At 38.2% G+C, this 23,629-nt stretch overlaps 1 protein-coding gene across 2 annotated transcripts; it reads right to left on the bottom strand.

Moving 5' to 3' along the window:
- Positions 1-1,024: 1,024 nt before the first annotated feature.
- On the bottom strand, positions 1,025-23,596 carry ube4b (ubiquitination factor E4B, UFD2 homolog (S. cerevisiae)). Of its 2 annotated transcripts, XM_077721654.1 has the most exons (29): positions 23,259-23,596; positions 22,218-22,437; positions 20,824-20,959; positions 20,641-20,725; positions 19,725-19,869; positions 19,027-19,252; positions 17,973-18,416; positions 17,064-17,168; positions 14,974-15,115; positions 14,324-14,424; positions 13,926-14,040; positions 13,728-13,811; positions 13,157-13,213; positions 12,408-12,524; positions 12,145-12,243; positions 11,956-12,069; positions 10,838-11,036; positions 9,939-10,077; positions 9,763-9,862; positions 9,243-9,370; positions 8,883-8,981; positions 8,053-8,288; positions 7,789-7,915; positions 7,552-7,696; positions 6,872-7,006; positions 6,578-6,769; positions 4,899-5,073; positions 2,981-3,127; positions 1,025-1,992 (listed from the first exon to the last, which is right to left on the bottom strand). In XM_077721654.1, exons 1-29 carry the CDS (start codon positions 23,280-23,282, stop codon positions 1,928-1,930), a joined length of 4,101 nt encoding a protein of 1,366 aa, XP_077577780.1. In that variant the 5' UTR covers positions 23,283-23,596; the 3' UTR covers positions 1,025-1,927. The 2 variants fall into 2 exon arrangements, with proteins under 2 accessions (XP_077577780.1, XP_077577788.1); XM_077721662.1 differs by lacking the exons at positions 17,064-17,168; positions 17,973-18,416 and having other exon boundaries at positions 23,259-23,595.
- Positions 23,597-23,629: the final 33 nt, after the last annotated feature.

Raw genomic sequence — 23,629 nt, 5'->3', positions numbered from 1 at the left:
TGTGACGCTACACTGCAGGATTTCTTCCTAACATCGCTCGCCTCCTCCCCAGCAATGTACTAGCTCCTTCTACTGAACATGCACTTTATTTAATTACAGTCTCGCTTTAAAAAAAATGAAATAAAATTATACATAGGCGTAATGGAATACATAGAATCTACTTTTCATCTACAGTACATGTGTCAAAGTGGCGGGCCTGGGGCCAAATCTGGCCCACTGCATCATTTTATGTGGCCCGGGAAAGTAAATCATGAGTGCCGACTGTCTGTTTTAGGATCATTATTAAAATGAAGAGTATAGATGTATATTATATGTCCTGATTTTCCTCCTTTTAAATCAATAATTGTAAATTTTTAATCATTTTTCCATGTTTTTAGTTATAAAAATATTTTTTTTAAATCTAAAACATATATTTAAATAGCTAAAATTTACATTGTTTTAGATCTATAAAAAAACTGAATATTCGGGGCTTTTAATCCAGTTCTTTTAATCCATTTATTTAAAAAAAATCTAAATATTATATCTAAAATGGTTGGGCCCACATGAAATTAAATTGACTTTAACGCAGTCCGCGAACCAACCCAAGTCTGACACCCTTGACCTACAGAAAGATAATACAATCATTCATTCAGGGTCACAGGGGGTGCTGGAGCGTATCCCAGCCAACTCCAGGCCCAGACGGGTGTAAACCCTGAATCTGTGGCCAGCCAATTACAGGGCACAAGGGGATGGACAACCATTCACACTCACACCTGGGGCGATTTAGAGTTTTCAACCAGCCTACACTGCATGTTTTGGGGATATGGTAGGAAACTGGAGTACCCAGAAAAAAACCCATGTGAGCCCAGGGGAAAAATGCAAGCGCCACAAAGTGGGCTCAAACCTTCAACCCCAGAACTGTGAGGTCAACATACAAACCAGTCAGGGCCTCCCCTAATAAAATCTTAATGAATAAAAACAGAAGTGAACAGATCGTTGTCCTGAATAACAATGTTATTGAGGTGAAACATTGACAAATTAAAAATAGTGTGCATTTCTTTTATTTTCAGTTCAAAATTCTAGCGTCCAAAACAGTTTTGAGTTACGTTAAGGTGTTCTTTTCCTGTACAGTAATAGTCAACAAAGACCACCTCTAGAGATGACGTTAATCGGTTTCAAGGTTCCTGGAACTCATGCTACATTCTGTCCTGTCTAGACCAAGTTGCTTGTTTCAAAGAATTTTGTTCTTGGGGGGGTGTTTGAAGGGGTCTGAAATAGTAGCTAAACACCCCTAAAAATATGCCAATTCAGTCTTTCAATGTCATCAGGTCAAATGTGACTAGAATGGATTTCAACCCCAAAAAAATGAATAACAAGTTAAAAGTATATTTTGGTACATCAATGCTTATCACAGCTGACTGCACTCAAAAAACCCAGACATTTTTAGATTAAGTTACATCCTTAAATCTGCCTAGAAATCCAGTAAACTGCACACTATGCAGTAAGTTAGGCATTGCTATTGTCTTGCTTATAACAACAACAAGTTTCCAACCCACTACCCTAAAAGCGTCACAAGGGTTTATTAACGGCAACGTACACATTGTTACAAAACACACAAGAACCGAGAAGGAAATATTCATTTTAAGTCACCGTATGCAGTATGATGGAGATTTGTTATGTGCATCCTAATTGTTAAATACATATATGTATATATTTTGGATATACATATATATTCTCAAAGCAAACAAACCAAAAGAAAATTCAATTGTAACTTTATTATGATGCTTTTTTTTAATCTATCATTCTAAATGGCCTGTGGTGGGGGGGAAAACAGGGCAAAAATTAAAAAGTTGCTTATTGGTGGTAGCAGTGACAATGAAGTCAGTTAATTTTGGGCCAAACGCTTTCAATATAGAGAGCTGGAAAAGGCGTTGTTGACATCAAGTCTTTAGTAAGGTTTTCCTCCTTGTTTCTCTCTCATCCATGCGTGGATCCTCTCCTTGAGTTCAGGGACTGTAGAAATAAATACATCATTAGGCATACTTTTTTACCATATATTTTCACAATTACAGTGGTACAGAGATATATCTTTTTATTCAAAACCCTAACAAAAACTACTTTTTTCCAACTGAAATTATTTCAGAAGTCATTAAGATATGTAAGCAGCTGTTCGTAACATAAGAAACTCACAAGTAGAGTTCATTGTGTATTAAGTTCTCAATGGATACTCTTTTACTGGTGCTCGGACGTTTGGTCGCCGGTCTTTTGGTCGCGGGTCAAATGGTGACAGAGAGTTTACTGTTGATGCCAGCTTTCAAAATTATATTCACGAGAGAGTTTAATATCTAAGAGAGAGAGAGATAGTTGAATATCTAAGAGAGAGAGATAGTTGAATATCTAAGAGAGAGAGAGTTGAATATCTAAGAGAGAGAGAGTTTAATAACTAAGAGAGAGAGAGAGTTTAATATCTAAGAGAGAGAGTTTAATATCTAAGAGAGAGAGAGATAGTTGAATATCTAAGATAGAGAGACAGTTGAATATCTAAGAGAGAGATAGTTTAATATCTAAGAGAGAGAGAGATAGTTTAATATCTAAGAGAGAGATAGTTGAATATCTAAGAGAGAGATAGTTTAATATCTAAGAGAGAGTTTAATATCTAAGAGAGAGAGAGAGAGATAGTTTAATATCTAAGAGAGAGAGTGTAATATCTAAGTACCGTTTAAGATCCAAGTACTGTTTAATATCCAAGTACTGTTTAAGATCCAAGTACTGTTTAATATCCAAGTACTGTTTAATATCCAAGTACTGTTTAATATCCAAGTACTGTTTAATATCCAATTACTGTTTAATATCCAAGTACTGTTTAATATCTAAGTACATTTGACCGGCAACCAAACGTCCGGTCACGATTTTAAAAAGGACCAAAAGACAGGCGACCAAACGTCCGGTCACGATTTTCTTTTACTTCTTTTAAAGAAAATGTGGAAACTAATTTGCTTACTTGATTCCAGCATGCTCTCGGTGAGCGGCTGCCGGTTGAAAGGATCAGTGGGCGAGTTGAGCAGGTGGCGAAGGATGATGGATCGGTCCATGATGTGCCCTGAAGGCAGCATCACAGGATCCGTCATCAGTGTGTCCATCAAAGGATCTAGTAGAGAAATTACAGTTATGTTGTAAAACAAACCAAACAGAATAAAAATTGTCACAAAACACTTTGCACGGATCAAACACAAGCACCTGAAACGAGGAACCAATCACAGAACTGAAAACCTAAATAAAAACCAAAATGTCCCACAATTGAAATGTAACAAGTGTTACTGACAAGCTTTTTTTCACAGCATAGAAACATGAGAACTGTGTCCTATGGGACACAGTCCTGGTGACCATGACAGTCTTATCGAGAAATCAAAGAAGGAATGTAGGCCACATTCTTTTTTTAGATTATAATAAGTCTGTGGTTATAGGATAGCCTCTGTCCAAATTGTCTAAATGACCTTTATGGTGTGGCAAATCCCCTGCAAATGCCTCCAATCCAACTGTTACAGTCAAGTACTGGCGAGGAATTAAGTTCAACACAAGGCCACAGTCTTCTTGTAAAGACGCTCCCCTACTTACAAATGAGTTAGGTTCCGAGAGCTTGTTCATAAGTTGAAAGTGTTCATAAGTTGAAAGTGTTCATAAGTTGAAAGTATTCATAAGTTGAAAGTGTTCATAAGTTGAAAGTGTTCATAAGTTGAGTGTGTTCATAAGTTGAAAGTGTTCATAAGTTGAAAGTGTTCATAAGTTGAAAGTGTTCATAAGTTGAGTGTTCATAAGTTGAGTGTTCATAAGTTGAGTGTTCATAAGTTGAAAGTGTTCATAAGTTGAAAGTGTTCATAAGTTGAAAGTGTTCATAAGTTGAAAGTGTTCATAAGTTGAAAGTGTTCATAAGTTGAAAGTGTTCATAAGTTGAAAGTGTTCATAAGTTGAAAGTGTTCAAATTGAAGTTTATTCAGTGCTATATTTAGTATTATAATTGATGTTTAAGGCCTATATAAGTATATTGAAGGTTTATATAAGTGCATTTGTATGTTTAAAGCTTGTATAAGTAACCAGGATTGGTTTGTACTGAAAAAAAAAACATTTAATAAAATGGAGAGAATGCATACAGTACTGTATACATACATTAGTGAGATTTACTAGAAACTGGTCGAAAGAAGCTATCTAATGACGATTTCACAGTTTTCTTCTTTTTTTCATCATAAATGATGCGGTAGCAGTGTATGGCATCATTCAATTGAAATTGCAAACTTTGTGCACCATTCAATATTTGGATCCTGCTGCTTGATCTTTCTATTTATAAATGGTACTGATGGTCGAACAAGTCAAGTTGTATTCCCGTGCAACACTCACCACTTTTTCACATGCATCAAGCTTCTTAACTATTGCCACTTTGGTTTCAAATCAAATGGCTTGCCTCTTCCTCGACATAAATGCAATTTGCAGACACTTTCGTACGTACCGTTTGTTCGTAAGTTTGTAGGTAGGGGAGCATCTGTATAGTAAAAATCACTCTGAACTATCCTGTTTTTCTTTGAGTACTCAGCCTTCCTAAATCCCAAAGTCATGCATTTTAGGTTCAATCAATTATTTCATTCACTCACTGGCTACCATTGGCAATGGATCGAACGTCTACTATTTACAAACTAATTTTAAATTAACAGCAGAAAAGTCACATGACTGGAACACATTGTCAACTGTGCTCAAGATTAAATTCACATCACTAATGTGACACTGCATGACACTGATAGAGACGTAGCTCTAATGAGACATTCCAACTTGAGGCAAAAATAAGTAGGGATCAGTTTACATTTAAACGTAGCATGGGGGAAGTGAAAGCAAAGCAGGCAAATTTAGAATCAAAAGCAGTATATACAGACCTTTGAACTCGTCAGGTGCGTCACTGTAGTCCATTTCCGACTGGGAGTTCTTTGCCACTATTTCTTCCACCTTCTCAGATAGCAGCTTAAATTTTTCAATGGCGATGGAGGACTTGATGCCAGCCTTTCTCATCTTTGAGATGACCTCCTCAAAGAGCTCTCGGCTGTACGACCGCTACACACACATAAAAATCAAAGCCAAAGAATGTCAAGCGAAAGGTTTTAGATTCAAAAATTGTAATAGAAATGATACTATTCCCACTAAATCAACAAAATGGCAAAATGCATTGAAGCAAACATTAAAACAAGAGCTTAGAGCAGTGGTGTCAAACATACGGCCCGCGGGCCGGATCCGGCCCGTCTGGTGGTTTGGTATGGCCCGGGGAAGAAAGCTGCATTGTATAAAAAAATATGAATTTTCTTTTAAATGTGTAGTTCTTGTATTATCCGCTAGGGGCGCAGTGTTTTGGTACGTGCAGTGAACATGAGTTGACATTTATTTATGTTCTTCTGTTATTCTCTTGTTCATAATATATTGTTCATAATGTAAAAGGAAAATTCTTTTAATAAACGTTTTGATAATTTACTCATTCTTTGCACTAATTATTAGTATTAATGACTAATACAAAGGAAAAAAGTGGGCTTATTTTTGCTTAGAGTTAAAGTCGCAATGTCAAGACATTAATTTATTGATTATTTAAGTTATTCAAACAGCAACAATTAAGATTCACAGGTATTCACAATTATTGAAGTTGCGCAATGAAAATATGTTTATATAGCAGTTTGACTCTGCAAAGTTGAAACTAATGACATATCAAAAAAGAACTGATTACAAAAGTACCTACTGAAGGTGACAGTGCAACTTTTTTTTAAATCTACATAGTGTATACAATCCTTAGAGTGTTACAGTCGTCACCCAGCTATTTAGAGTTGCCTAAGGTTGTAATCAAGATTCTTGGAACAACATTAAACAAATTTCATGTTGGATCTAATTCATGAGAAGTGGGGATTTAAAAGTAATGTGAATTACATTGTGTTTTATGATTGCTACATAACTAAAGTGGCCTGCCGAATTTAGCTGAAAAGTCCCTTCATTTTATGAACTATAACAGATATGGGCAAACTACGGCCCGCGGGCCACATACGGCCCACTAGGCTATTTAATCGGGCCCGCCGATGTTGTCAAAATAATGTATTTTTTTCCAAGATGGCGTCGTCACGCGGAAGCCAGTGGCAGCAGCTCTGTCCACTCTTATTTGTTATTCGTGTTTTACAGCCCCTCTATCCTTTTTTAAAATTACATTTTTAATATTTCTTAATACATTCCTTTTTACTTTACTTTGTACTTTTTACTTTAATGATGAGTGATGAGTATGTTAATACTTTAGTCCTATTTTTCTGTTTATGTTTCATATGTACTGTTAACGGATGCACTTTTTTATATGTTATCGTATCTTGTGCTTACCCAGCCCATCTGTCAAATTCTTAAAGTCAATGTGGACCCCGGGCCCGAAAAGTTTTCCCACCCCTGAACTATAATCACGATGTAAACTATATTTCATTGCAATATCTTAGGACTCCAGTAGCATGACCTTCCCCAACTTCTAGTAAACCACAATGACAGTTATTCACCAAAAACCTGCACTAGAGTTCACTGAAAATATTTTAGAGCCTCCAACCTGGTCATCTGCAATTGCTTTAGCAAAGCGGGCGCAGTCCAGCTGCAGGTATATGTCAGTGAGCTGGTCTAAGAGCTTCTTGGGTTCAAATCCATACTTTTCAGGATTCTCCACCTTCAAGTCCCGGCACTTTGGCCCACATAGTTGCTGTAGGTTAAAGTTCAGCATGGCTGCCAAACGAGGCCCCAACTCCTACAAGAACATCACAACAATCCAGCTTTCTTTTAAGTATATTTACCAAAATAACAGTGTATTGGTGAGATTATACAATATAGTGATGTAAAGGGTACTCACGGGCCTGAGGAAAGGTTTTTGGACCTGCTTGGTGAGGATGTGAAACATTTCAACTGTCTCTGTGGCCAAGGCCAGATAGGAGCGTGACACCCGCTCATCTTGAGTTAGCTGGGATTGGCGGCTCTGCTGCTGGTCCTTAATAACAATAACAAAATACACAGATGATTGTAAAACTGAATTGCTGATCAAAGTTAGGAGTAAGCACAAATAGTCATTTCAAATGGGTGAGTTATAGGTGAATGTCAATGAAACAGGTAGACTTCATTGAAAAATGGTAGTTGAAAAGTTTTAAAACACACAAAAAGTCATGCAAAAGAAATTTGCTAAAACTACAGTGTTCCCTCGCTACTTTGCGGCTCAGCCACCGCAGACTCAGAGCTTCGCAGATTTTTTGGGGAAAAAAATAAAAATACAAATATTACATTGAGACAACATATTTTACAGTTTTTTTTGTTAGAACATTAATTTCACTCTCTCCACCTGTATTATATATGGTGTACTGTATACAGGGGGGTAAAAAAAAATATATATATAGGTTTTTTTTTTTTAAATTAAATTCAAATTAAGCATTTTTGAAGGGGAATCCCTACTTCGCGGAAATTCACTTATTGCGGGTGGTCCCGGTCCCCATTAACCGCGATGACCGAGGGAACACTGTAAATACAAAGTCAAGTACAAACCCTGGGAAGCTGATCCCACTGCTCCTTATTCTTCATCTCTTCTTGAATTTCATGAATGCGCTTGAGAGACTCAAGACTCTCATCTAACAAAAAGGTGGTGTCATTGATCAACATGTTGATGTAGCGAACAAACTGTTTACCAGCACTAAAGGGAAGAGAACACGAACAAAACAAAAGAAATGAGTACAATCTTCTCTTGTATTAGAAGCCATGAGTAGTCCTTGCAATTCAACTCACTTAAACTCTTCCATGAAAGTGCCATGGTGGGCAATATTTTGCCATAGGCTTTTAAAGATGGTGCTGATATGGTACCTTATTGTGAATTTATCATAGAACTCACTGGTGGCACCCGTATGCTCAACATCTAGCCATGGGAAACAAAGAAAGAGGAGTCAGGATCAAACAATGTATGTGGATAAACAGCATTTCTGTATATTTTCTTAAGACATTTAGAATACTAATTGATTGGATTTTGCAGTAAAAAAAGTGAGAAGTGGTCACCAGTATAGAACTTCATGAGGGCGGGCACTAGCTGATTAATGGACAACGGGTGGTTCTCCATCATTTCAGAGAAGCGCTGAGTACGAGGCTGCACAGCAGGATTTGTGACAAACAGAACTTCCACCAACTTGGCAATAAGGTATGGATTCCTGATGTAATTCTGACTGCAGATGAAAACCACCAAAAAGGTGACTATGTCTTGCACACAAGGTTCATATAAAACCTGGGGAGAATACCTGCAAGAAGTGAAAGACAGTAGTTATTCTTCAATAGATCCCTAGTTCTGATGAAGTACCATTAAACACAACAAAGACAATGTTTAAAGTCAAATGATTGCTTTTAGCAAGCAAATGGTTATTTAGAATTTGTTTGGGTTGCAAAATATTCCAAAATAACTGGGACTGGGTCATAGTGTGTCATATTTTTTTTTTTTATAACATTCTATAAGTGTAAAGTGTATAGATATGAATCACAGCTGCTGCATCAGTGATTCGAATCTATACACTTTACACATATTGAATGTTTTATATATATAGATATAGATATAATTTATTTATTATCATGTTGAGTGACGTATCAGTGATACGTCACCCAACACGATCAAAAATACATGCATTGGACTGACAAAGAGCAGAAATAGGAGTAGGCTTTAGTTTATTTAGGCTTTGTTGGCAACAGTAGGTAACAAGTGTCCCTCAGTTGCCCTCCAAAACTTTTAAAGCAGTCTCGAGTCTCTGAGTCCAACTTAATGACAGAACTATCCGTCCAATAAAATTCCCAGGATTGCCCCTTAGACATTAAAAAGGGAAAAAAACGAACTGTGAACTTACTGCACGACGAAAAGTAAAAACTCGGCCACATCTTCAATATAGAACTCCGGGAGCGCAGCAAAGCTCTTGGGGATCTCGGGATTCAATGGCAGGGTGATGCTGTGACAAATGACAGGTGTAAACTCAGAGAAATAGTCAACTTACCATATTTTCACGACTATAAGGCGCACTTAAAAGTATTACATTTTCTCCAAAATAGGCAGGGCGTCTTATAATACAGTGCACCTTATATATGGAAAAAATGTCATTCATTGACGGTGCGCCTTAAAATGCATTGCGCCTTATAGTCGTGAAAATACGGTAATTTAAATTTCATGTGCGAGAGCATGATGCTACATCAGTTACAGCCAAGAAACATACTTTGGGTAAGCAGGATCCACCATACGAAGAATGAGCTGAATTACTGTGCTGTAGAACTGAAGACATCTGCGGAGCATGTTTTCATCCAGAAGACCAACGTCAGCGCAAGCTTTGGCTCGAACCAGTTTCTGAATTGATTAAAAAATCAAAATTATTGATTTAAAAGGGGGGAAAATCAGAAAATGTAATATACATCTATACTCTTAATTTGAATTTGATCCTAAAACAGAAAGTCGGCAATCATGATTTACTCTCCCGGGCCACATAAAATGATGCAGCAGGCCAAATTCGGCCCCCGGGCCGCCACTTTGACAACAGTGATATACCTTTTTTTCGAACCAGTTTCTGGTTAAAATAAAAGATCTCTTTCGTGTTAATGTACAAGGTTATGCAGTACTGTATGTTTCAGCACTTACTATTTATATGCATACATATTTGCTAGTTACAAAAATCATGTTAATGTGTCCCAAACATGGTCAAAAACCACAGAGAGACTGACTCTCCAAGTCAAAATGCAAACCTTCAGCTGGGTTTTGCAACGCTTGAGCATCTCTCTGTGGCGACTGGCAAGGGGAGAATCCTTCCATTGGGCTTCACTGTTTTTCAGCTCTTCCACAGTCCTAATAAGGCACAATGTACAGAATACTGTTAAAACCATAACACTAACACCATGACAGCAAACATGCATCAATGTACCTGTTGAGTTCCCGGATGGCCCGCAACCTACGGATGTAGCGTCTACATCCGGGCAGGATTGACAAATGGTGAGCATGCAAGGTCAAGAAGAAACACTCTGTGGGGAACTTGGGCTCAGAGAATTTGGTCGAGTCTTCATCTATAGGAATAGAACGCAGACAAACACATTTAATTATGCATGGAAGCGGACTCTTTGCGGTTCACTGTCTGACCTTGAGGAAGCTAAACCATTTCAAATGACTGACAAAGCTTACGTCTTACATCTTATGACTTAAAATTAGAAAAGCTTACACTATACATGGTGCTCGGACGTTTGGTCGCCGGTCTTTTGGTCCCTTTTGGTCGCTGGTCTTTTGGTCGCCGGTCAAATGGTGACAGAGAGTTTACTGTTGAAGCCAGCTCTCAAAATTATATTCATGAGAGAGAGAGTTTAATATCTAAGAGAGATAGTTTAATTAGTACTGTTGAAAACAGTAGATATTTAGATATTAAACTCTCATGAATATAATTTTGAAAGCTGCTTTCAACAGTACTTAGATAATAATCAGTATTTAGATATTAAACTCTCATGAATATAATTTTGAGAGCTAGTTTCAACAGTAAACTCTCTGTCACCATTTGACCGGTGACCAAAAGCGACCAAAAGACCGGCGACCAAACGTCCGGTCACGCTATGCAATGCAATAAGGACTGTGCACTACATATTTTTAGTAGCCACCAAAACTAGGAAATGTAAGGCTCGACAACAATTAGCACAGCTTCATCATTCAATTCACTGAAATACGAATGGTCTGTTTTTGTTGTTGTCAGCTTCAAGGAAATGTTCACAATACAATGAGAGCTGTCAAGTGTATCTGTAATTGAATGGAATCTACTCCATTCAAGGAACTATGACTCACGTAGGTCAGACAGCCAGCTCTTGAGCTCCTCCATTGTGGCCTTCAGCCTCGTCTCTTCCGGACTGACGGCGAGGCGACAACGGGGGTGAAAAATATAGAAGGGATCAACAGTCTCCAACTTGATTTTCATGCTGAGTTGCTGCAGCACTGACAAGAAGTTGAGCATGAAACCATCTGTCGACACCAGCTTGTCATCAGTCTAGGGAAGAGAAGTGTGAACAAATTAATTTCAATTTGAATAGTATGTGAGAGGGCCTCACTTACCTCTATTTTTACTATTGTGGTCCAAAATTGTGTAAACATACATGCTAACTTAAATAATGATACACTGATGCTTGGTGGTTTTATACCACCTATATGAACAACAGCAGTATGAATAAAATACATTTGATAACTTCAATGTTTCCAACTTTTAAATTAATAGATTGTTTCATTTCATCTTTGACAATGGAGAAAATATGATTGACTTTGTATTGGATGTCATAGTCTAATCCAGGGGTCGGGAACCTTTTTGATTGATTGATATTTTATTCCTTGAGAGCCATACTCAGAATTTAAAAGTAAAAATACATGAAAATGTGAGCATTTATTATTCATTTCACCACTTTGTAAGTAAAAAAAAGTCTGAATTCTTTTGAGAACATTATTTTACTGTCGCTAATCAATGAGTATCAATGAGAGAATGCGTTCAGAAGAGTCTAATGAAGAAAATTTATGATTTAAAAAGGCGCTAGAGATAGTTTTGGCACCACAGCGCTCCCATTGGTGCATTCACGACTTAGGTCTCTCACCTGTGGTACCCATATTTTACCACACAGGTTCGCGGAGAGCCATATACACCCATAAAAAAGAGCCACATATGGCTCCCAAGCCATTAACACCCATAAAAAAGAGCGACATATGGCTCCTGAGCCATATACACCCATAAAAAAGAGCCACATATGGCTCCCGAGCCATATACACCCATAGAAAAGAGCCACATACGGCTCCCGAGGTATATACACCCATAAAAAAGAGCCACATATGGCTCCCGAGCCATAGGTTCCCTACCCCTGGTCTAATCAATTGTCTGTAACAACAATAATTGGGGAAAAATAACCAATAACAATGACACTCACCTGCATTTGAGCTTTCTTCACATTGTAGTTAACTAAAGCTGCCATGTAATTTAGGGCTGAGTCCCGAGTCTCTCCGTTTAGAAGGATGTTGTGAAGGATTTTGAATAGGTCACCCTGAAAATAATTATAAGAAGGATGTAAAAAAACAAGTAATCTGGGAAATAAGAGCTAATCTATACAGAATCTCACCCTTGCTGACTCCAAGTAGTGCTGCAACGATTGACTAACGACTCTCGTGTTTTCCGTGGTGATTGCTGGTCCAGAGAAGTACTTATCTCCTACCTTGGCCTAGAGAAAACGCATTGAGACATTAAATGTGTGGGTATTTTTTTGCATTTATTTTATTTTCATGCGGCAATAGAGCATTTTACGCAAATGCATTGTAGGCATAAGTACAAAACAAGGCCAAGCAATGAAAATGAGGAAAAAAATCGGTTGAATGTAGTACTCACATCATCTTCAGAAAATACAGAAAGACTGAAGAAAGCACCAAGGTAGGACAGCCTTTGGATCTCTCTGCCACATCCAGGGCTCAAGGGTTTAGGACACCACAGCTGAAGAGACGTTAGCTGTGGACAGGGTTTTAGTTTTTATTCACTCTTTGAAATATCCCAAATTATATATTATTTTAAAAACGGTGCTCGGACGTTTGGTCGCCGGACGTTTGGCCGCCGGTCTTTTGGCCGCCGGTCTTTTGGCCGCCGGTCTTTTGGCCGCCGGTCTTTTGGCCGCCGGTCTTTTGGCCGCCGGTCTTTTGGCCGCCGGTCTTTTGGCCGCCGGTCTTTTGGCCGCCGGTCTTTTGGCCGCCGGTCTTTTGGCCGCCGGTCTTTTGGCCGCCGGTCAAATGGTGACAGAAAGTGTACTGTTGAAACCAACTCTCAAAATTATATTCATGAGAGAGTTTAATATTTAAGTACTGTTTAAGTACATCTGACCAGCGGCCAAAAGGGACCAAAAGACCGGCGACCAAACGCCCGGTCACGAAAAGAACAGCAGCTATGAGCACATACACCTTTAGAGAAATAATGTTCCTGATTAAAAGTAACAACAGTAATGCTGGGATAAAGAGATAAGGGTTTCCAGTGTGATCATTCCACTGATCGAAACATTTTAGACCCATTGACCTTACCAATACAAGAATAGAACAGTCTGAGCAATAAGGGCATAATCATAGGTCATCCACATTTAGTTTTACACTCACCAAACTGCACACAGGGTGTGACTTTCCAAATTTGATTTCACATAGCTCAGCCAATGCCTGGAAAAATAGGAAAATATGGAAACAAATGCATATTACACATTTGATTCACCAAAGAGTTCAATATTGTTACATGGCACAACATGAAGGAATAGACAATACATTTCAGGTCATATTGAAATGGGTAAGTAACACCGGTCATTCAAAGTTTGGCCATTCAGTGATGCTGTGAGTTTTTTTATAGATCTAAAACAATGTTTATTTTAGCTTTTTATATATTTTTTTAAAATTTACAAAATTATTTTTGAACTAAAAACTGAAAAATTGCAATTATTGATTTAAAAGTGGGAAAATCAGGAAATTTAATATACATATATCCTCTTCATTTGAATTTGATCCTAAAACAGAAATTCAGGAATAATAATAAACTCTCCCGGGCCACAAAAAATGATGCAGTGGGCCATATTTGGCCCGCAGCCGCCACTTTGACACCAGACTTTTTAACTAAGGTATGTTTATCAAGCTAGTTCAGATTTTCACATGTATAAATAGACTAAAAGCATCAAAATCTCACCATTAAGGGGAATTTATAATTGTCGCTATCAAGGGAACATTCTTTCACCGCAAGAGCCAGCCCATGGAGGATAGGAATGAAGATCTAGGAAAGATGGGAGTAAACTTGTGAAAAAATGAAAAATGTAACTGTACTTCACAGAAATAAATTTGTGTTTCTGCAGCATTCAATTATAGACTATATAATTAAGTGTGACACCTGTCTGAATACTTCCTCTTCCTGGTGGGTAATGCGGACTAGTTCTTGGATAAAGCCATATGGGAGGTTCCGGCACAGCATGTAAGGTACCAGCAGAGAATGCTGAAGAGGGCTCCTGTGTTTGGCACAAACAAACAGACAAAGCATTGTTGTATAAATGTTTAGCGGGTGTCCTCTCCAAAGGCCAAAGAGAACTCACTTTGGAAAGAGTGAGACAGACGGGGGCTAAAAAAGGGACAAAAGGTCCTCTTAATTTGTGACATATGAAAGGTTTCTTTTGGTGTAGCAGTCATACGCATAATCTCAAATTGTCTGTGGTAAGATATTTGGCAATGGGCAAAGCCTCTCAAAGTTAAAAATTGTGGCATGACGACATAAAGCAATCTAAGCAGTCTTACCGAGGTTGGGTCAGAGTGCCTTGCAGAACCAGGGCAACGTGAGAGATGCACTGAGAGCGAATGTTGCTAAGAAGCTGGCTGACGTTTGGTTGGTTACATACCTGAGGAGGTAAAAAAAAAAAAAAGAAAAGTACAATTGAAATAATAGAAATGGATTTCTTAAAATCACACTGAAAGGATTGAAGAGGGAGGAAATCTGACAGTTGAACAGGCTATTGGTCTAATTACGACAAGTGCAAACTATGGCCCGTGGGCCACATTAGGCTTTTTAATCCGGCCCGCTAACGTTGTCCAAACAATTTTTTTCCCCAAAATGGCGCCGTCGCACGGAAGCCAGTGGCAGTAGCTCTGCCCACTCTTATTTGCTTTTCGTGTTTTACAGCCCTTCTTTATTTTTTTAATTAACATTTTTATATTACTTAACACATTCCTTTTTACTTTACTTTGTACTTTAATGATGAGTGATGAGTATGTTAATACATTAGCCTTTTGTTCAATTTATGTTTCATATGTACTGTTAACAGATGTACGTTTTTATATGTTATCGTATCTTGTGCTGACCCGGCCCATCTGTCAAATTTTTAAAGTCACTGTGTCCCCCGGGCCGAAAAGTTTGCCCACCCCTGGTCTAATTTGTCAATCCAAAATACCTTGGGAGCTTTCCTCTCCTCCATACCAACACTGTCGAAGCGCTCAATGAGGTAGTTCAGCATCTCAGTCTCTTTGCATGGCTCAATGGTGAAGCGGTCACTCGCCATATTACAAGACACCGGCCCTCCACATGCACCATGACTAGAAAAACCAAAACAGAGGAAAGGAAGAAATAAACAACATGATACATTATGAATTATGAAATCGACACTGCTGAAGATGTGCTATTAGCCTCAAATAAGCATCAGCTCACTAGCACCGGTCCTGGAAGAAACACACTTAAGGTATTAGTGGCTGCATTACAGCATGTGGCTTTTCAAAAGAAAACAATCAGTAAAAAACTGCTATTATTAAGTTTGTAAGGAGATTTCAATTGCTTATGAATAGGGCATTAGTGATCAGCTGCTAAAGCACAACCTGTGTATGTCAGCAGCTTCAAAGCACTGAATAAACCATCACAAGGTACAAACATTTAGCTTTTGTTATCCAGTAGAAAAAAGGCATCGCATTGTGATATAACAAACAGAGCAAAACAGACGACACATTATAACATTTCAAGTCCAAAAGAGGCCATTTCGGCTAGTAGTGGTAAATAATGAATTCTGGATTTGAGGCACCAGTGTTGGATTAATTCTATAATACTTTTATATACGTGTGCATTTAATCATTTTTGGATGCTTCTTCAATTTTAAAACATGCCAGTGAGTCCTCGTTCCAATGACTGTTTACTGGAAGATAGAACTGACCTTTACCCCAGAATGCAGACCTAGAAGGACGCTTAAGAAGATGCTTATGCAACGTGATCGCTATCCAACAACCTTGGTGATTACTCGCATATTGTCGTAAATCGTAACTCTCTTTTCGCTTAAATATGGAATTTTTTTGCCGAATGGTGGCTTGTTTGTTTAATTTCCAACGGAGTTGTTTTTGAGTTCCGACCTTAATTGTTATTATTGAATACTTGATATACGATGATTGTTACAGCTGTTGTTTTTGCTTACGCAATTGTATTAATCAATAACCTTGTAATTGTACTGATTTGTGGCCTTAAATGGGCAGGCGAAATTGCCGCTTCCCAGAATCATTTGTGACGAGGACGATTTCAGAATCTATTCCCTCTTGCAAGAATATCATCAGATATGCCAATTTAATTAAATGTCCTTAATTGAATCAGATGTTCCCCTGTATTGTTTTATAATTATATTAAAGCTGGTGAGATCTAGTTAAAGTCAACTGTCTTTGGGTAAAAGGAACCGTGTACCAAACACTAGGGAAGAACATGCCAAAACCACAGATTAATGCCAAGATTCTAACTGTGGACATCAGAACTGTGAAACAAAATGTACCGTATTTTCACGACTATAAGGCGCACTTAAAAGTCTTAAATTTTCTCCAAAATAGACAGTACGCCTTATAATCCAGTGCGCCTTATATATGGAACAAACTGAAAACCAAAAACGAAAAACCACCACTGTCGGATATTAAAAAAAACACAAACGCCTGAACTGAAACAATACTGTTAAATATGCAGATGCCATCTTAGTTTACAGAATCTTCCATCATATAGCTCCTCCCCCACTGCAATATTTTATAAAAAAAAATCCAAAACATCAACAATGGCTGGCTCTAGAGGTGACTGTGTAGCGAGTGCTTCATACCTGGAAGTCAATAGCAGTTACCGTATTTTCACGACTATAAGGCGCACTTAAAAGTCTTAAATTTTCTCCAAAATAGACAGTGCGCCTTATATATGGAAAAAAAATGTCATTCATTGAGGGTGTGCCTTATAGTCGTGAAAATACGGTAATTAACACGTGTCCCACCATGCTGATTTGCAAAATGAATCAAGTTAAAAGCATAAACCTATCAAACTAAACTTTGATGTTCTCCAAAAAATGTACACCGTTCATAAAAAGTTAAATTCTGCAATAAGAGAAAAAAAGTTGTACTATTCCCCCTTCACTACTCTTCCACATCGTGTTTGTGCTTGGTTAGTGGAAGGCCCACTGGTGCCATGCAGCAGGCCTTTTCTGAGCAAGCTGGCACACACAAATAAACACACACACACACACACCATGCATTGGTGTACCTGGACCCAAACTGAACCTGAGCAAAATCCTCCACTTCCTCGTCTGATTCTTCACCGCTGCTGTCCTGAGATATGTCAGAAAGGGCAAACAGGAGGGACACGGGACTAACATGACAAGGAAAAGAACAGGAGTGAGGTTGCGATTGGAAGACTAAGGGACTAATGAACAAGCGATGAGAAGGGAATGATGAGAAGTGAATACTAGCATTATTGAAATACTATAGGGACATAAGATGGGTGCAACAGTGTCGTAAATTTGCCTGTAGCTTTGAATTTTGTCAGAAAAAAAATCATTGCTCAAACCAGTAAAGCTTCTGGAAGGAGACGTTACTTTTTATGAGTATGAAAAAAAATTTACATCAATGCCGACCCAAGAAAGTATGTTTAGCAAATCTTAGTTATTCTCTTATATTATCTTAGTTATTTTCAAGGCCATTAGTTTTTTTTTTTTTTTTTACTTATATAAACAGTCAATTAACTAAGCATGTGAAATGTTTTTTTGTCAAATTATACTGTGATTGTGTTTTTCAATCCTTTTCGATGTTTTTCTCTTTAAAATCTCTATAATATCTATAATTTCCTTAAAAAAGCCCTTTTTGAACATTAGGCATAAAACTAAAGCGCAGGTTTGTTATTGTAGGGTCCTTAAACCAGCAAAACTTTTAAGATTCTATTCGACCACACGTGTCAAGACAAGATTCATTCAACCAAAAAACGTAATATACCCATCCACGTTTAACTATTCCCTTATCTCTTCACTATCTTAAGTGACAATAACTACCAATCAAATCAAACCTATAAAAAGTTATTCTCTGGTCCATTCTAAAGATTACCCCATAAAAAAGGTTAATTGGCCGGCTTGTGTGTGAACCAAACACACACAAACATGCAAATGTAATAGTAGGATACCTAGAAGGTGGAATCCTGGACGCAAAGACAGCTTGTCTGGGATTTGTTCTTGGAGAAGGAGGAACCATAGTGAGGGAACTCGAGGAGAGGGTACTAGATGATGGCATAGGAATTGGTGTATTGGGAGGTACAGTAGGGCCTGCTGGGCTAGGGGAGGGTGAAAAAAAACTAAGGGATCTTTGTCCTGGACTAGATGGGGATGGAGCTCCCCAGGGATATGAAACAGTGTAAGGGCGATAGCGCTGAGAGATAGCCATGGGTGCAGAAGGTGGGTTGAGGGACTGTCTTTGGGGAATGGTTGTCAGAGGTGGGCTGGGTGGAACAAAAGAATGTGGAGTAGGGGGAGCAGAAGAGACAGAGGAAGATGGAGGTTTGGAGATATTTGATGAGGTCCATGTGGCTGCATCCAGACTCATTGGGTGAGGGCTACCACACCCATACAGGCTGTGGACAATATTGATCACATGATAACTGCGATAAGGTTTAGAACAGGGGTGTCAAACATACTGCCCGCGGGCCGGATCCGGCCCGTCTGGTGGTTTGGTACGGCCCGGGGGAATAAAGCTGCATTGTATAAAAAAATATGAATTTTCTTTAAAAATGTGTAGTTCTTGTATTATCCGCTAGGGGGCGCAGTGTTTTAGTACGTGCAGATAACATGAATTGACATTTATTTATGTTCTTATGTTATACTCTTGTTCATAATATATTGTTCATAATGTAAAAGGAAAATTCTGCTAATAAATATTTTGATAATTTACTCATTCTTTGCACTAATTATTAGTATTAGTGACTAATACAAAAGAAAAAAGTGGGCTTATTGTTAGTTCTATGTAATTTTGCAATGAGTTTACTGCTCCGGCCCGCTTGATCTCAAATTAAGCAGTATTCGGCCCGCAGACCAAAGGGAGTTTGACACCCCTGGTTTAGAAGAAACAATACGAAACTAGGAATGCTTCATCAATTCCAGGTTGATGACAAAGATTGGAGAAGAACATTTGGTATGAATGGTGATGTTGAAAAAACGCAAGAAATATTGGATTTTGTTACTTGCCTTGACAGAGAGCTGGATCCAAAAGACCCTGCACCGGGGCCCATTGGGCTGCCACCTTGGCTGGAAGGCTGTACCAATGTCAAGTGGCGATCTGGAGATTTGGCTGCTGCAAATGGCTGCGAGGTGGCAGTCAAGCTGGCGAAGGGGTTTTGGACAGGCGACTGGGTGGACATCATTAGGACCTCCATCAGGATCTGGCTGATTAGGTCTTTGGGATCAGAGTATACTGTAGAAGAGAGAATTGGAGTTTAAAATTTTTAGATCTAAGACTTAACAATAGCTTGTTGGAAGATAAAGACAATGGGCCTCAAATTTTCATAAAAGGTTAATTGTTCAGTAATAAGTACAGTGTTCCCTCGCTACTTCGCGGTTCAGCTACCGCGGACTCAGAGCTTAGCGGATTTTTTTTGGAAAAATAATAATAATAATACAAATATTACATTGAAACATTTTTTTTTTGTTATAACATGAATTCCACTCTCTCTACCCGTATTCTATATGGTGTACTGTATACAGGGGGTACATTTAAAAAAATAAAGATAAATATTAAAAAACTTTTTTTTTAAATTACATTCAAATTAAGCATTTTTGAAGGGGAATCCCTACTTCGCGGAAATTCACTTATCGCGGGTGGTCCCGGTCCCCATTAACCGCGATAACTGAGGGAACACTGTAATGGCCAAATATTGCTAACATACCATCTTTAAGGTTGCATTGGAATTCAGCCGCCAGCGACGGGAGGAAGATGACATCTCTATGCTGCTCTTTCCATGAAACGCGAAGGATCTTACAAATGAGCTGTTGAGCCTGGTCTTCTGAGACATCCGAGTTTGTAGAGGTTTCCTACAGGTGAAGATTCATTTCCATTTGACCATTATATACACAAGAAACAATAGGCATTTATATTAATAAAACGGGGAGTCTTGCGAAAGTAAAACTATTGATTTAAAATCAATGGGCAAAGAAAAAGAGGACCAGGTCAAAAATAAAAATAAAAAGGTAAAAAAAAAAGGCAACTTTCGGTTTTAAATCAGGTAGAGAAACAGAAAATGCCAGTTTGAGTTGATTGTGAACTACAAAATCATTTTAAACTGGTAGGAATTTAACCATGGAAGCTTGTTTGGTACTCGGACGTTTGGTCGCCGGTCTTTTGGCCCCTTTTGGTCGCCGGTCCAATGGTGACAGAGAGTTTACTGTTGAAACCAGCTCTCAAAAGGATATTCATGAGAGAGAGTTTAATATCTAAGTACTGTTTAATATCCAAGTACTGTTGAAAACAGTAGATATTTAGATATTAAAAACACTCATGAATATAATTTTGAGAGCTGTTCAACAGTACTTGGATATTAAACAGTACTTAGATATTAAATTCTCTCTCATGAATATAATGTTGAGAGCTGGTTTCAACAGTAAACTCTCTGTCATCATTTGACCGGTGACCAAAAGCAACCAAAAGACCGGCGACCAAATGTCCGGTCACTGCTTTTACATGTACTTTCATGCAAGGCATGTTCATAACAGCGAGGAGTGTCAGAACATATTTAGGTGGATATTAATTACATTGCTGAAACAAAGTCAAAACCTTTGTTAGAAAAAAAAAATATATATATATACTTTTTCGGTCAAACTCTTGTCCCTGCGGTCACTGTCTTCCACCTCCATGTTCTCGATTCCTGAGTCCACATCCACTTGAGATAGGCTAGAATGAACCACAGACACATTGTCAATGTAACTCTTGAAAACTAAATGACCCAGTGAGCACTATTTTTTTAAGTGCAAATCAAAAAATACAAATACCTTTTTTCGCAAGTTGCCGTGTCAATATCCATGCTTTGTGAACGGGACAAACTCTGGGATTGAGTCTCAAGACTGTTGGAAGGGGAGCTGGAAAGAGAGCTCACACCTTCACTACTTTGACTGCCATAAACCACACCTTGAAGAAAAGAAAAAAAACGTGAGCAGACTAAAGATAATGGAGCAAATATTCCAAGCAAGATATCACAAACCTAAACTCCCTTTATTTCTTACTGTGACATGCTAAAGTGTTTAAGTTATTAACGATTGCATGTTGGGGATGACAACTAGTTTTGGATTGGATGTTTATCGGCGTTCGATTATTGATGCCTGGATCCAAATAGCAAGTATTACATTAGGGGTTGGAAACCTTTTTAACGAAGAAACAATTCATATTTTCAAATGTTATTCTTTGTGAGCCATACTACGAATTTAAAAGTCAAAATACATACATGTACGAGTGCCTTTTCAATTTTTTTTGTAATTTCACCACTTTTAAAGTGGAAAAAAAATATATTTTTAAAAGATTCTCATGCTGTTGCCAATCAAACGAGAGGATGCATTCCAGAAGAATCTACAGCGGAAAAAAAATGAAGATTAAAGCATTACTAGATGTAGTATCTCAGTTCTGTCACCAGCGGTTTCCATATTTTAGCTCACAGGTTAGCAAAGAGCCTAATGCACTCATCAAGAGAGCCGCATGTGGCTCCCGAGCCATAGGTTCCCTACCCCTGTATTACATGTTAAAGTGTGTATCGGTATTCGATTGTTGATGCCTCAGAGCACATAGCTTGGAGATTTTCCTCATTACAGTAAAAGTTGGATTGAGGACAACAACTAATCACTGTTGTGATTACAGTGTTCCCTCGCTTATCGCGGCTAATAAGGACCGGGACCCCCCGCAATAGCTGCGTTTCCGCGAAGTAGGCGTGCCCCTTCAAAAATGCTTAAAGATACGTGTAACACGTGCACAAAAGCACCACCAAGCAAAAACATCATGGTAGTCCGGATGGAGGATCTTCTGCAGTTTTTTTGCACGTAAGAAACGTCGTTATTGGGAGTTGTGAACATTGTTTTTTTTTTGGGCCGTGAAGATGCGCCTAGAACAGCCATGACGTCATCAATGCGATTCCTGAACTCTCACCATGTTATTGACCATTTCTTTGGCCTTTTTTTGATGCAACTACTAATTCTTATTGAATATTTTGTTTCCATCTCTTGTAAAATGATGTACTTTCTAATTTTAATTTAATATCTTTAAATTTTTTATTTATTTTTTCCCTGAAAAGAATTCTGCGAAGCTCCGAGTCCGCGATAGCTGAAGCGCGAAGTAGCGAGGGAACACTGTATTTCATCACTGTGTTATAAAAGTATGAAATTGCGGGGTGTAACATTACCAATAGTGCCAATGGGAGATGTGGCTGGGGTACCACTGTGCGCATTGAGCCCTAAAGATTGAGAGGCAGCTGGTGGCAAAGGGTGAAGTGAAGCAGCTGAGGGTCCAGGGATAGGTCCCGGTGGAGTTTCTCTCTGTGGGGATGTTAGAGGGGTGCTGAGAGGGGTGTTGGGTTGTGAGGTCTGTCCCCCTGCTAGTCGTGCCAATCGCCTTCTGCGAATCTGGAATGAATTTTAAAAAAAAAATGATAAAAAAAGATGAATAGAAATGTTAACACAGTTCTGTCCCAGCTGTTCACAGTTGATGTTCCTAATAAGTCATTCTTTGATCTCATTTAAATACATGAAAGAATCTATTAGTTTATTTATTTTTGAACGCATAATATGCTACAATACTACAGGATGGTTGATATCTAAATAAATAGAAAACTGAAAATTATTCGACAACAAAATCTATTGGCATCATATAAAATACACTATATTATTTACTAAATGTTTTGTTTTCAGATGGGGGAAAATTCCCGTCTCGGGTTCCATTAGCAAAACAAGGTTAGCAATTTCGGCTAACATGAAACAGGCTACGAATGAAAAAAATATATATAAAAAAGGATAACAGTTAAGTTGCCAATCTTCACAATAACTATATATTTATATTTTCTCCAATTACGTCAATAACGCAAGGATTATTTCTATTTACGATTTAAGCATAGGTTTGCGTCCGTGTAGTTATCAGGCAAGCAATGACAGACGCAGTTTGTTCACAATAAATATGTACTATCGCATTAATAAACACGAATTTTATTCACAATGATAAGCACGCACTTTTATTTGATTCTGTCAAGATGAATATAAGGTTTTGTCTCGGATTCCTTTCTCCAATTATCCCAAATGTTGCTTGTTAGCTACGGATAGCACGAAGCTTGCTGCTAAATCCTTCTGAGGCAAATGAACTATATATAGATCTAATTTCCATAACAACGACAACAAAAAGACAAGATGAAGTCGAGCCATACGTGGGATGATTATTAAGACGTATTTCTTACCTCGTCTGCGCTCAATTCCTCCATCACAGTTGAAGGTTTGAAAACAGCAATCTCAATTTGAACTACTGCACTAGAAGCCAGCCAGAGCCTGCTAGCTAGCCTCAATCTGAACTAGAAATTCATAGTCCAAATCGTTCAAATAATATATGTCAGTCTCGATTTTGTCGATGATAAAAACGAGGAAACAACCAGCCGACGACTAGTGACATATAAAGTGTCTAAAAAGTCTCACAATGGCTCAGCTTTTCAATCCAGGCAAGAGTAAAAGAAAAAGAAAAGTAGCTAGCTATTACACGTCAAAATACGACGGGGGCCATTTTGGTTCTACTGACCGTCACGTGATTTAATACGTCACAGTTGGTGGAGCAATT

Source organism: Stigmatopora nigra, chromosome 1 (genome assembly GCF_051989575.1).
Source record: "Stigmatopora nigra isolate UIUO_SnigA chromosome 1, RoL_Snig_1.1, whole genome shotgun sequence".
Classification (NCBI taxonomy): domain Eukaryota; kingdom Metazoa; phylum Chordata; class Actinopteri; order Syngnathiformes; family Syngnathidae; genus Stigmatopora; species Stigmatopora nigra.
Note: the sequence above shows the minus strand (reverse complement) of the source record. Positions and strands in the feature narration are given on the sequence as shown.